At 40.2% G+C, this 14,722-nt stretch overlaps 1 protein-coding gene across 2 annotated transcripts in view; it reads right to left on the bottom strand.

Moving 5' to 3' along the window:
- The window catches only part of LOC136879199 (tumor protein D52), a 147,252-nt gene extending 134,097 nt beyond the window's left edge, over positions 1-13,155 (bottom strand). The window contains exon 1 of one of the 2 annotated variants that reach the window (XM_067152994.2): positions 12,490-13,155. In XM_067152994.2, coding sequence (XP_067009095.1) covers positions 12,490-12,922 — 433 coding nt within the window. In that variant the 5' untranslated portion in view covers positions 12,923-13,155. The remainder of the gene's footprint in view (positions 1-12,489) is intronic. The other variant, XM_067152993.2, reaches the window with a different exon arrangement.
- Between the last annotated feature and the right edge of the window lie 1,567 nt (positions 13,156-14,722).

The following is a 14,722-nucleotide window of genomic DNA, read 5'->3' as shown; positions in this document are numbered from 1 at the left end:
TTAAATCGAGTGGAGGAGGAGTGCGAGGAGGGAGATAGAGAGTAATAAAAGTAATATAAGAATTATTTGGAAGAAACGTTTCTAAAATGAGATATTCAGAAAAGTTGTTAGGGAAAGTGAAATGTGACGTTTAGCAGTAATACCACGTTTAACGCCAACAGCTACACCACCGCGAGATTCATAGTACCTATCCGCACGATAGAAACTATATTTCGGAAAATGGGGTTGTTGTTTAAAGGTCAAGGAAGTTTCGTTAAGAATGAAAATATCCGGGGCGTACAGATTTAAGGCGAACTCCAGGAGAGCACAGCTGGTTTGAAGAGATTGAAGGTTAACGTAATAAATCTGAAACATTTTCTCAGAAGGGGAACCGCATTAAGGGGAAAAAATGCAAAATGCATCTTATTCCCCGAATACGCGATGTCCACATGAGTATTTAGAACCAGCTGCGCTGCTAACTGGACTTGGGAGAGGATATGAGGTCGGTTGAATCAAAGAATGTTCTGGAAAACCATGGTGAGAAACCGGATAAGGTTCTCAGAACTGGGGTTGGGGAGGGAGGTGGAGTCAACAGGGGTAGGAAGGTCCTGTGAAATGACAGGGATGACACTCAGGTTTACTTTTAGGTTAAGTCAATATTCCACCTTTACAATACCATAAATTTATTGTCTATTTATTTAAACAACATTATTAACTATGACGGGACATATTTCGTCTAACTTGTAGACATCAACAGCCGTAAGATATTTAAGAAAAAGCACAAAAGACAAGGACAGAACAACACATTAAAATAAATTGGGTTGCCAAACATGTCAACCAAAATAGCGAGTATGTTCCAGATTGTTCCAAGTACAAACATTCAAAAGCTGTTGATGAACAAAATTAAAATCATACACATGAGACGATACAGTAAAGCTTGTTGTTAAAGTTCTTCTTGAGGATGCCGTTGACATGCAGCATTCAGGTGCGTCGGCAAAGGCTGATAATGAAGTGCATAATGTTATTTGTAGCAGAAAAAAGACGATCAACGAGCATGTGTAACGAATCCAGTGAGAAGATGTAAAGAACGTCATATTGGTGCAAAGTTGACGTTTCTTATTAAAACTAGGTGGAATATCAGATCGTATGACGTACGTAAAAATACAGTGGATGGTCCTAGAATGAGAATAAAGATTATATATACGCTGATGACATGGCCATCTCGGCGACAGATAAACTGCCAGTATCAATAAACACACTATGTGAATGGGCGGAGAGAAACAACATTCAGATAAACGAAGAGAAGACGGAATTGGTAGTGTTTAGGAAAGGAGGAAGACTCACTGAAGCAGAGAACGTCAAATGCAATGGCAAACTACTCAAGAGGGCTAACAATTTTAAATATCTAGGTATCACAATCCAAACAATGGGAAAGAGTTTCAGATTACATATTAGATCTAGAGCAGTGGCGGCCAATGGAGCTATGAATGAAATCAGAAACATCACACAACTATCGATCAGCACAGCTATGGACCTGTTTAGGTTAAAGATACTGTTCCGATGTATGGCCTAGAATTTGTAGGAGAATACCTCACATACAAACAGCTGGAAGAATTGGACTGAGTAAAGGCTAGATACCTGAAGAGAGTTCCGCAGAATGTAAGATCGAGGCTAGTGTATGAGCTTACTAGGGAGACCTTCTTAATAAAGGATCTGAGATGCGAACACATACTTCCAGCTGGTATCAGCTTATACAAGATCTGCATGAGAAGAAAAACAACATACCAGAGGACTTCTATGCAACATCTATGCAAGACAGGACCTGGATGGAAGCTAATCATGATATGCGACACGTGACGACGAGACTGGCAATCCATGGTTTTCACTACAAGGTGTGCTGCAACAAATTATTTCACAAAACAAAAGAATGTGTGCGAGATGTGCTTGGAATTCTGTGATAGATACCACATTATAAAATACAGGAATAGACAGAAATCCATCGCAGCTTATAGCAAAGAAAAGAAATGTAAATGTAATGTAGTAGTTTTCTGCACAGCAAGTGTGCGTTTTCAATAATAAATGATTAAGTGATAAAAGTCCCACCGAGTTTTTGATATTCAAAGTGAAATTAAAAAGATGATCATTTTTTTAATGATACCTATATATTTGCGGCATCGACCTCTAGAGATCTTTTGCCACGACTTTGCACCATATGATATGAACCTTCATGTAATTGGAATTGCGGAAGTGTAGAGTGTTGAATGTGAGGAAAGGAGCATTAAGGACGACACAAACACCCAGTTCCCAGGCCAGGAATGTTAATCATTACAATTTAAAAACCCTGATCCGGCCAGGAATCTAACTCGGGGTCGCCGGAGGACAGGCAGACGTGTTGCCCCCTACACCACAGGGCCGGACAAAAGATGATCAGTGTGCTAAAATCTGAATTCAAACTTCAAATACGTCGATGTGATCTCATGTTGGAAGCCTTGAATATGTATATATCTGATCAAACAGGGCTAGTTTTTAGGTGGAATAACTCAATGTTGGATTATGTAGCCAGACAAACATGTCCCTTTCCTTAATGTAAAAAAAAAAAAAATGAATAATAGTGTACTGTCTTGTAAAGTGGATTCAATTATTAATACCTTATTTCTTGTTGCAGCTGACAATACGAATTTATTATGAAGTTTATTTTTGCGGCATTTTTCAGTAAACAGGTCCGATAACGAACAGTAACAGCAGCAAGTAGCTCATTTCTACCAGCAAGGCAATGCCTATTTCAAACCACACTTGCACCAATAACAACTTATGAGAAAAAATCAGTGAGCGACTGATCACACGAAGATAGAAAAAGTCGAAGCAAGTTCCTTAAAACATTGGGAAAGGGGAAACTGCTGCCTCCAGATTTTCATGGATGATCAGTTCAAAACAAACTGCCATCTACCAGCCTTTAAGAAGAAGCCATGAAGAAATATGTCTATTTCTACAGTACCAGTGCCATGGCAGGGTGTACACCAGAGCATGACAGGAGCGAAGACCAGTGATAACCAGGTTAGCAGTTGTAGAGTGTCAGCCTCTGGATCCCAAGATAGCGAGTTCAAACCCAGCAGACAGATATTTGAAAGGCGGAAAAAGGTCCATTCGACACTCCATGTCGTACGATGTCGGCATGTAAAAGATCTCTGGTGACATATTTGGTGTTTACCCGACAAAATTAATTAAAACTCTGCCATAGACGCCCAAAAGAGATTTCGTTTACCATCTAGTGGGCGTAGAGTAACACTGAAGGTCAAAAGACCCAGTTAGCATGAAATTAAAAGGTCTACATACCATAGCCGAGACCATATGATGATGATTATTATTATTATTATTATTATTATTATTACTACTATTATTATGCCACAGATTCCATCATAAGATTTCCAGGAACAATAAATACCACAAACCAGACAGTGCACTTTGTTTGGTCTCATGTTCGAGTGGATTATTCATTTTACATGTAACTAATGTTATGATTAGACCCGTATTGAAATTTGCTATAAATGCTTACCATATAGTGATTATTTTAATCCATCTATTCAATACAAATTGGTTTTGTCACAGTAATGTAAGAAAGACCACAAGACTTTGTAGGAGCAGTCAAAGGGAAGCTTCACTCATTCTATTACCTCGAAAGAAACAAACAGCTACTCAAGATTTGGATAGAAGCCCCCCCTTTTAACTACAACTACATTAATACAATCTGCTACCAATGGATATTCAAGTCACAATAAACAAGAACTAATTATTCTAATACTTTCACTGATCAAATCACCAAACTGCAGCAAGCCTCGAAAATTCTAGAAGCTGGTCTCGAACGGTTCCAAGATTTTAATTTTTAGAATATCATTTCGACTCAAAATTACACACAGAGTCAAATCGTAGTTGATTTTAAATAATTGCATTGGAGATCACAATTATTAACCAAATTCTCAATATCAGAAGTTACTGTGTTCCAGAAATCAATGGATTTTAGAAAAAATGGCTCCTATATTTTAACGTTCAGTTTATATTTATGACTCAAACTTAAAGCCATATTACAGTTGATTCAATCAACCACAGCATTGTGAAAACAATTTTAGCCAAAAATGTTTAAATTGTAGTTACTATGTTTTTGACATCAATGTATTTTAGAATTAAGGGTTACTGCAATTCAACACTGTAATTCATACTGTCATACTTTTAATGTGTACATAATTCCTATGCTTTTTTTTTTTACATATTACTAAACATGGATTTATACTCAAGCAAAAAATTTGTAAAAACAACCAAATTATGACAGGTCTTAACCTTGAGACAATTATGTAGGCTGAAGATGCTTGTAAATAAAGCGAAACATGTCCCTGTAAATTCGTGTTAGTATTATGAACTAGCAACACAAAACCAATTTGTATTGAGTAGGTGGATTAAAATAATCACTACATTGTAAGCATTTATGGATCACTCATGTCGAGCGAGGCCTAGCTCTTCCGACAGTCCACGAAATGTACTTCACTATCATTAAGTGAAAAAGGGAAGGCCAATATACAGTATGTACATTACATAATTTATTCACTAAACTAATTACACTGTACAAAATATACATTAGGAAGCAGTGGTCCATGATGATGTAGCGCACCAAACAACACTGTTACCCACGCTAGTTCAAGTCTCGTAACTCACTGACTCTGTGAGAAGCATCACTCCGTCTCCACTTCTACCGGGGTTGTAGCAGTCTGATTAGTGCTGACCTCTAACAAACGTACACATGGCGTTCACATACCGCCCACCTAATTTATATATAAATTACAAATATTATTAACAATAAAAATTAGCACTCACACTGAAAATGTCAAATGTAAAAGCAAAAGGTTTAGCACATGAAAGATTACACTTTTTCACTATGTACAGGTTCAACCTCTTCTGGGAAGAGGCAAAGTTTTGCAACTGGGCGTTTGAAGGTCACGTTGGGAGTGCGAATAGTGACTCACACGAAGCCGTCGGCACCTGCGTGCATATCTACCACGATCCCTGTCTGCCACACGAGAGGTGGCAAGTTGTCTTCCTTGAGAAGAACCAGAGTTCCGGGTCGAAGGTTGACACTTCCTGCTGACCACTTAGTCCACTGCTGGAGCTGAGGTAGATAGTCCCTTGACCATCGCTTCAAGATGTACTGCCTGCAGATGAGAACCTGAAACTGCAAATAAATCTGGCTCTGGGATGGTTGTGAGAGGTTCTCCAATCAGGAAGTGGCCGGAAGTCAGGAATGAATAGTCATCAGGACTATCAGACAACTTGGCAATTGGTCTAATTCAGGCATGCCTCAATCTGGACTAAAAACACTGACATTTCTTCAAACGTCAGTACAAGATTTCCTGCAACCTTCTTCAAATGGAACTTTATGCTAGCCTCCCACAGCCCACCAAAATGAGGGGCATGCGGTGGAATAAAATGCCACTGTATTCCACATTGAGATGCAAAGTCATCCACTTTCCTCTGATGTGCTCGAGATCGGTGTGAAGCTCCCATAGCTCGTTTCTTGCTCCCAAGAATGTACTTCCATTGTCACTGTAGATATTCTGACAGATACCCCGACGTGATTTAAATCTACACAGAGCAGCTAGGAACGCATCAGTAGACAGGTCAGAGACAAGTTCAAGATGGATCGCCTTGGTAGCCATGCAGATGAATAGAGCAATATAACATTTTACCTTTGTTTTGCTCTTACGGGTCCCTTGCTTAATGTAAAGTGGACCCCCATAGTCAACTCCGCAGTAGAAAAATGGTCTGTTGGGTTCTACCCTGTGGTGTGGGACCTGGCCCATGAGTAGAGTTGATGTACTTGTCTTCAACCAGTAGCAAGGGAGACACTTGTGTGTTATGTGCCTAATGACAGACTTACCATTAGGTATCCAATATCGCTGTCTAATGGTTGCAAGCAAAAGTTGGGGTCCAGCATGCAGAAGTTGCATGTGCTCGCACATTACTAACAACCTGGTCACATTATGATTAGGTAGTAAGATGAGATATTTCTGGCTGTACGGAGCTTGAGATTGTTCCAATCTGCCAGCCACCCTAAGCATCTGGTTTGCATCTACAAAGGGATGACGAGACTTCAACTTGCTGTCCTTTGCGATCGGTCTGCCAAGTCGCAGATCTTGAAGCTCCTTACCATATTCTCATTCTTGGGCAGTACGAATGATCCTGTGCGATGCCTCTTGAAGTTCTACTACAGTCAGACTTCCCACCTGTCTCCTTGAAGCAGCAAGCCTGAGGTTGTTCATGAATCTCAGAACAAAGGCCATGACCAAGAAGAAAAGCGTTGGACTAAGTCTTCAAGGAAATAACTGACAAGTGAGCAAACAGCTGGTTTCCGTTGCTCTGGTACATCAGTGAGTTTGGGAATTTTCTTCATGTCTCTGAAAGGCCAGGCTGACGGCGGCTGGTATAGCCAGGATGGTCCCGCCCACCATAACAGATTGTCGATGCGGTTCAATCCCTCTCGAAATGTCAGCTGGATTGTCCTGTGATGTCACATGGTTCCATTGTTCTACAGACGAAAGTTGTTGTACCTCGGACACATTATTACCAACAAAAGTTTTCCACGATGCGGGCTCTCCTGCAAGCCAAGCTAGTACTATAGTAGAATTTGTTCAATAGTAGTTTTGTTCAGTTTTTAGGAAGTGCAGTTCTAACCTTATCCATTAATTTTACAAGGAGTAATGCACCACATAGTTCAAGTCTAGGGAGGGAAATCTGTTTCAGAGGTGCTACTCTGGATCTGGAGCTTAACAGCATTACTGTTACTCCATAGATAAAGAGATGCTCCAAAGGCCCTTTCTGAAGCATCAGAGAATCCGTGTAACTCATATTGTTTGATTTCTGTCTCCCATCACTCTTCGAGGGATGTGAATGTCAATGAGTGATGGAAAATGTGCGTGAAACTGTTCCCAAGTAGTTAATAGCTCAGGTGGCAAACTCTGATCCCAGTCCACTTTCGCTTGCCAGAAGTGTTGCAAGAAAATTTTACATTTCATTATTACTGGACCTAAGAGTCCCAAAGGATCAAAATGGATGAAATGCAAGATAACACACTATGTTTTGTCCAGGTTTTGGTCTTCTGTGTGAGACTGGTAGCTACAAACTGGAAGATGTCCTTTAGAGGATGCCACAGTAGTCCCAAGACTTTAATAGTACCCTCTTCCTTGTCAGCCAGACTCCAGGGCAGTTGTGATTCTTGGTGCTCAGGAGGTAAATGCTCTAGGGATGGTTAGCACACCATTTACAAAGAGGGAAAAATTGTAAAGTGGGAAGTCTGCGCTACCGAGTAGTTCGATCAGCTTTTGTTGCAGAGTGAGTGCGTCTCCAATGGTATCTGCTCCACTCAGAACATCATCTACATAGAAGTCTCTTCATAATGTCTCCGACACTCTTGGATATTGCAGTGCACCATTGTTGGCAAGTTGTACCAGGCATCTCGTGACTAAAAAAGGCACTGCTGATGTACCATAAGTTACAGTGGAAAGTCGATAAATCTGGATAGGTTCATTCATAGATGAACGCTATAAAGCGTTGCAGATCTTCGTCATCAGGATGAACTAGAATTTACCTGTACATTTTTGTAACATCTGCAGTGAAGGCATACTTGTGTGTTCTAAATCTCAAGATGATAGAATACAAGTTTTCTTGCACCGTGAGTCCAACCATCAAGATATTGTTTAGCGAGTAGTTACCAGTAGTTTTAGCAGAGGCATTTAAGACGACTGACCTTAGTGGTACTGCTGGACCCCTTAATTACAGCATGATGCGGCAGGTAAAATGTTGGCTTATTGGTTTGCGTTGTCACAAGTTTTATGTCATGAAGATCAGCATATTCTGTCATGAACTCGACATAGTTCTTCAAGTCTGATTGGCGATGTAACCGCTGGTCAATTTGACTGAGACAACGAGTGGTGTATTTAAATGAATCCTCAAGTTCCTCATGGTGTGGTTTAATAGGCAGTCTTAAACATATCTTCTGGTGCTATCTCTAGTAGTATTGTTCACAAAGTGTTCTTCGCACTGACTTTCTTCCTTAGAACGCGGGGGAGATATCTTTACTTCCTCTTGTTGCCAGAACTGTTCAACCTGTATGTGCAGTTCATTGCTGCGCACAAGACAAGACATTACTTTCTTGATGGTAGACTTTAGAGAGTGTGGTGGTATCTTGCCTGATAAGATCCAGCCAAATTCAGTGTCCTGTAGTACGGGATGATTTTCTCTCGAGAGTTGACCAAGACGCAGTATGTAAAAAAAAACCCACAGAAGCCCCCAGTAGTAAATCAACTTCACCTGGTGTACTAAACTGAGGATCCGCCAAGGGAATGTCCTGTGGTAGCTGCCAGTCAGACGTGTCAAGCTGTACTGTAGGGAGCTGACCAGTTTTGCAAGGAAGTACAGCACAAACAATAGGGGTAGTGTAGTCTGTGATCCTGGATGTAACTTAAATTTGATAAATATGATGATTCAGTTGCCTTAGTAACACTATTTCCCCTTATAGGCATTGAGTGCCGACTCAATTCAATCACTAAGCGATCTGCCAAATGCCTGGACATGAAATGCATTTGAGACGCACTGTCAAGTAGAGCTCGACACTGATGTGCATTCCCACATTTGTCTGTGACCACCACGAGTATAGTTGCTCTTCACAGCACAGTAGGTTTGCTGCCGAGTCTGGTTGGTTTCTTATGTTGTAGAAGCATTGTAGAAAGTACTCTGCTCCTTGTGCAACCGAGTATGATGTCTATTATTGCAGATTCAACAATTTCCTGAACTACCCTCCTTTAAAGTATGATTAGCACCCAGACAGTTAAAGCTAAGTTTACATTTCTTGGTGAAATTCTATTTCCAACGCTGGCTTCACGAAACCTAGGGCATTTTCTTAGGGTATGAGAAGCTTTACAAAACTCACAATGAGTTGCTGTTGTGACAAAGGACTTCTTACTGCCCTTATCACCACCATGTTTCGATACGACCTGTTGCTTGTTGCTTTGGTGTTTTTCGGGGTTGATTAGCTCCAGAGTTTGACAACTATTTTCCAAGAAAGCTACTAAATCCTTCAAGCGAGGGAACTTCTTATCTGAGGATTTAACTTCCCACTGTTTTCTTAGACCGAGGCTGATTCGATCTAGCACTAAGTGAGATAACAAAATCTGATGCAGAGGCACATCTATCTCCATTACTTCGATAGCGCTCAGGTTGCTCAGCAGTTGATTTAGCAACACTCTTAAATCCTTAGCTGATTCTGTTTTAACTGACGGAAGATCTAGCAGTTGCTTAACGTGTAGGTCTACAATCAATTTGGGGTTATTATATCTCTGAAAGATTAATTTCCAAGCTACCTTGAAATTGCTTTCAGTGACAGGCAAGCTTTCAATTAATTTGTGAGGTTCTCCCGATAAGCATGATAGCAGGTAATAGTACCTCTGTATGTTAAGGCACGATTATTAATTACCAGGCTCTGGAAGGTATCTCGAAAGTGAATAAATTCAGAAATAATTCCCGTAAATTTTGGCAGTGAAATTTTAGGGAGTCTTATTTCATGCATGCTACCGGTATTTGAAGAACTAGATGTTGCGGGGGAAGCTGCACTCTAATTTGCATTCAACAGAGTTTCCATATTAGATTCTATTTCTAGGATGGGTCCTTCAATGGATTCCCTATCCGCATCATGAACTTCTTCAGTATCGTTAATTTCTAACTGGGTTTGAACATCGTTGTATTCCTCCTTACTTGAACATAGCAGCCTTTGCCTAACTTGAATATCATTCAGATTGGAGCTTTCATTAAATGCACTGACAAAGCTAACTATATGCTTTACACGAGACTTTATAACTGCTCTCTTCTTTAAGAGACCTTTTCACTGGACAGGATCCATGGTGAAGGATAACAAGAAATAACGGATATAAGGACTGGGAATGCCAGACTACTTACAGATCAGAAGGATGTATCCTTCCACAGGAGGGCTGAAACCAAAGAGCTTGGAGCGGCTGGGTTGCACTCTTGTGGTCACTTCTGGAACTACTGCTACGGATTTGGACTACTCCTTGGAATCTCACCAAATGTGTTGGCAAGACTGTATTCATCCGCACAAGATGGCAGGAACACATGCTTCAATCTCGAAGTTTAAAATGAATGAGAACTATATTAGAACTCAGTTAATCACATCACAAGTCCCAGTGTTTCATGTAGAAAATGGTTGTGAATCACATACATGGCACGTTAGTTGAATCACTCGTTTGTACTTTACTGCGCAGTACCTAGCACGTGGGTGGTTGTAGACTTGGCGGTAAAACGAACACATTCGTACAAATATAAACACTTTTAAATAAACTGTAATCACTGATAGGCCTAAATGTGCAGATTATGAGATGTAATATCGTCAATGAATTACATCGGGCACCGGAGGACCAAAATGTTCGGTCTCATGTTAGAGTGGATCACTCATGTTGAATGAGGCCTAGCTCTTCCCACAGTCCGAAATGTAGGCTACTTCATTATCATTAAGTGCAAAAGGAAGGCCAATATACAGTATGTACATTACAGAATTTATTCACTAAACTAATTACACTGTACAAAATATACATTAGGACGCAGTGGTCCATGATGATGTAGCGCACCAAACAACACCGTTACCCACACCGACGTTGTGAGGCGAGTCACTCCGTCTCCACTTCGACCGGGGTTGTAGCAGTCTGATTAGTGCTGACCTCTAACGGACAAACGTACACATGGCGTTCAACACACACGTTTCTTATGCAAACAGGTCAGCCTTTTATCACGTAACAGTGTGCTCAAAAAGAACTCAGAGAGTACAGAAAAGAGTGAACTTTCCAACTTCTGGAACACTTCTCCTGTTTACTTTTTATTAGCCATGTTGATGAGCTGTGGTAATAAAATATAATCAGCCAATAAACCCCCAATAACACAGTTGGATAAAACTATATAAAGTATTCTCTTTCAATGTATATATAGTAACTTCTGAGTAGCTATGGGGCCAAGCTCTGTATTTGGCAGACACGTCGGCTCTCCTGAGAATGGTTTTCTATGGTTTCCCATTTTCACTTCCAGGCTAATGACAGGTCAGGCCTTCCACCTCTTTACCCTGGCATTTTGGAAGGAGAATGCGACCAGTCATTCAGAATAAATAAAAACCCACAGACGAGCTGTCAGGATAGATTTTCAAAATGAAAAACATGTTATGAGGGGAATAGACAGTTATGGTTATGGTTTGTAGATCTGGGGAAACATGGCAGAGAAACGAGGGAAACAATGTGAACCGTACTGAAGGATTATGGGATTAAGAGTAAATTATTAAAAATAACCAAAGGCTACAGTGAGAATTGATGCTTGATTGAGTTCTTAGTATTTACAGGGGTTAGACAAGGCTGTAAGCTTTGTTGTTTATAGTTTAAGGTATAAAATTGCCTATGTCAACAATGTTGTCTTAATGGCAGACTGTGCTGAAAGCCTGCTTGGAATTTTTAAAAAGATGCAGAGAGTTTGATATGAAACGTAGCCTTTCTAAGACTAACGTGACGTGAGAGTGAAGAAACTCTAAGGTAACAATGTCAGGTTGGGAATACAAAACTTGCACAGGAAGATCATTTCAAATATTAGGAAGTGTATTCTCCCAGGATGGTAGTACAGCGAGATTGAATCAAGGTGCAGTAAAGCTGATGCAGTGAGCTCGCAGTTGCGATCAACAGTATTCTGTAAGAAAGAAGACAGCTCCCAGACAAAACTATCTTAACTATCTTTACATGGGTCTGTATGGCAGTGAAAGCTGGGTGTACTCAGGACATCAGATGTGAAAGAAGAGAAAATGATCACTGGTACAAACCGGTGGGAACAATGGCAGGAGGGTACTTAGAATGAGAGGGGGCATGTGAGGCGAATGGAGGATAGGTTACCTATGAAAACGGATCCTGTCATGAAAGGTACGAGTAGAAGAGGGAGACCAAAACTCAGTTCGTAATGATGCCACAGAGCTAGTTACAAGTGGAGATGTTCAGTAAATTCAAGGAGGCTTGCAGACTGAACGCTGAAAGGCATACCGTCTATCAACATACTGCAGGAAAATCAATCTCCAGTGTCAGTTTTCTTGAAGGAAACCGTACTTTCGTAGTAAAGGTATCGACAACCCATGATTGATAAAAAAAAAAACAATCTGAAAATAACCGAAAAGTACCAATAATATTTGTCACAGAATCACTCAAGACTACTTCATATTGTAAACTGCTATGAAGGAATGTGTAAATCACAAAGTAAGAAACTATAAAACATTCAATACGAGATTGCACACGCACGTGGATAAACGCCGAGTCGCGACTATCAAGGGAGCTACACGAACCTGTCAACTGTCACTGAACAGCTGTTTCTCATTCCTACTTAATAAATATCGCTCTAATTCAGCGAAGCACTTAAAAAAAGAAGATATATCAAACATACCTTTGACTAACTGAAGAAATCTTCGATAATTTCTAGGACTGGTTACACGAGCGAGATAAGGTTTAGAGATGTCTTGGAATGTCACTCTTACACTTTTGGTCTTTTTATTAGGGGATTTCGAATAAAACTCCGTTTCGACACTACAGGAATCGTCGACGACACTTAACGTATCAACTAGTCCTAGGGGTAAGCTACCCCCAGTTTCACTATCTATTGAATAATATATTTCATCAGCCCAATTATTATCTAAACCCATCGCTTCGGAGTCCACGATGTAGGAATAATAACAATCTTCTTCATATTCTAAAGATTCAGGACCGTCAGTTCCATCATCTCTGACATCTGGTATCTGGGTTAATTTCGAATCTGGCTTAATGTCGTCCTCGTTATTATTGGAGGCTTTAGTATCTTCCATTGTACTTGACGTCAGCATATCATTATTATTACAACTATCGGTACTAAATTAAAATGGCATATACACATATCTGACATATGAAATAATAATGTCAAAACCACATGACACGGCAAACGTTGTACTGTCACTGGAGTCAAATGCCACGTTGTTACAGCACAATGCTGAAATTCAGCAAGGCTTGCAACTGCCGACAGGTCTATGCCTCACTAAACGCTCCAGCGCGTTAACCATGGCCAACAAACTATCTCCTCTCACCTTGTGTTCTCTTTCTACGTTTATCACATACCGTCTCGCTCTACCTTTTCACGAAAGTAATTTCAATGACGTCACCATGCCTGATTTTCTCCGCACGATGTCTACTCGTGAAACTGGTTCCTGCTTTTTTTTAAATATATGTTTATTTTTACTTTGTACAGCTCGGCGACCAACGGTACCTGTGTTAGTCACCGCTGGCTTAGTAGCGAAACAATATCATGCAAGAGATTCATGATCTGTAGAATTGGTTGTTCAACGTAGGCCCTATCAACTGCTGGAATCCCAACATTTTCCACTCTAATTTCAAGAAAATGACAAAGGAAACAAAGTGTAGGTGAAATTTACAGCATCAACACCCATTAAACGTTTAACACACATTATTTCAACGTTACTTCCATTTACTTCAAATATACTACATAAACCTTGCGTCAACTGTAAGTCACTACAAGTTTAAAACAACAAATTACAGTACTGCCTCTCCCAGTCTTCTCATACTAAGCCAATTAATACATATAACCCACACACATCATTGTTACCTCGTTATTGCTCTGTGGGTCAGTGGTCGAGTGTCGGCCTCCGTATCCCAAGATAGCGGGTTCAAACCCGGCAGAGGTAGTCGAAATTTTGAAGGACAGAAAAAATGTCCATTTCACACTCCATATCGTACGATGTCGGCACATTTGGTGTCCACCCAACAAAATTCATTGAAACTCAGCCAAAGACACCCTAGAGAGAGATGCGGTTTACTCTACCATGTAGTAGCTCTAGAGTAAATCGGAACGTCGAAAACTGACGAGCAAGCAGCCAGATTGCGTCATATCAAGATGCCTACACACGAGGCCATATATAATCATCGACCACGATAACTTTTCATAAAAATGTAATTTCGCTCGGAAACAAACTGTACATTTCGCATTTTATCCCGGATTACAAGACCACAATGATGCAGTTAATTATATTAAACGTGAAGTACGCTTACCTTTACATCCTTTTGCCACATTTCTCTAATGATCTGTACTAAAGGAGCAAGTATACAATACGAAATAATCATTGTTTATTATAATATTGCATACCAACAGAATTAAAAACTAATCCATCGCGAAAGACAAATGTACTGTCAAGCATGCTAAACGCTGAAAAGTAACAAACCAGCAATTAAATGCGACTCAAATTCATGGATATATTTTTGAAAGCGATCGAGAATCCGAAATTGAGGCTGAATTTGCACTTACGGGAACACGATGGCTTCAGGGATGGTTGAGCAAGTAAACAATTCTCAGTGAATTCCAGAATTCCTTGAAGGAACGCGTAAAGATTGGCATGCACGTAGCTGATTGAGCCATCCCAATTCCTCGCATTTCGACGTTGATGGCGCCGATTTTTATTTTAAGGAGCAAAACAACAGATTATCAGCAACCAGTTCGATTTTTTGTCTCTTATCAGTTAATTTCTAGCTACTACGCTAATAACATACATAATTATGCTAAAACCATACGATCAACTCACGACCCCCAACTAACACACTTCGAAAAATGACGGCAACATTTTTTTTAAGAATATAGG

This window comes from Anabrus simplex, chromosome 8, assembly GCF_040414725.1.
Source record: "Anabrus simplex isolate iqAnaSimp1 chromosome 8, ASM4041472v1, whole genome shotgun sequence".
NCBI classification, from domain to species: Eukaryota; Metazoa; Arthropoda; class Insecta; order Orthoptera; family Tettigoniidae; genus Anabrus; species Anabrus simplex.
The sequence above is the reverse complement of the archived record's forward strand: the minus strand, read 5'-3'. Positions and strand labels throughout refer to the sequence as shown.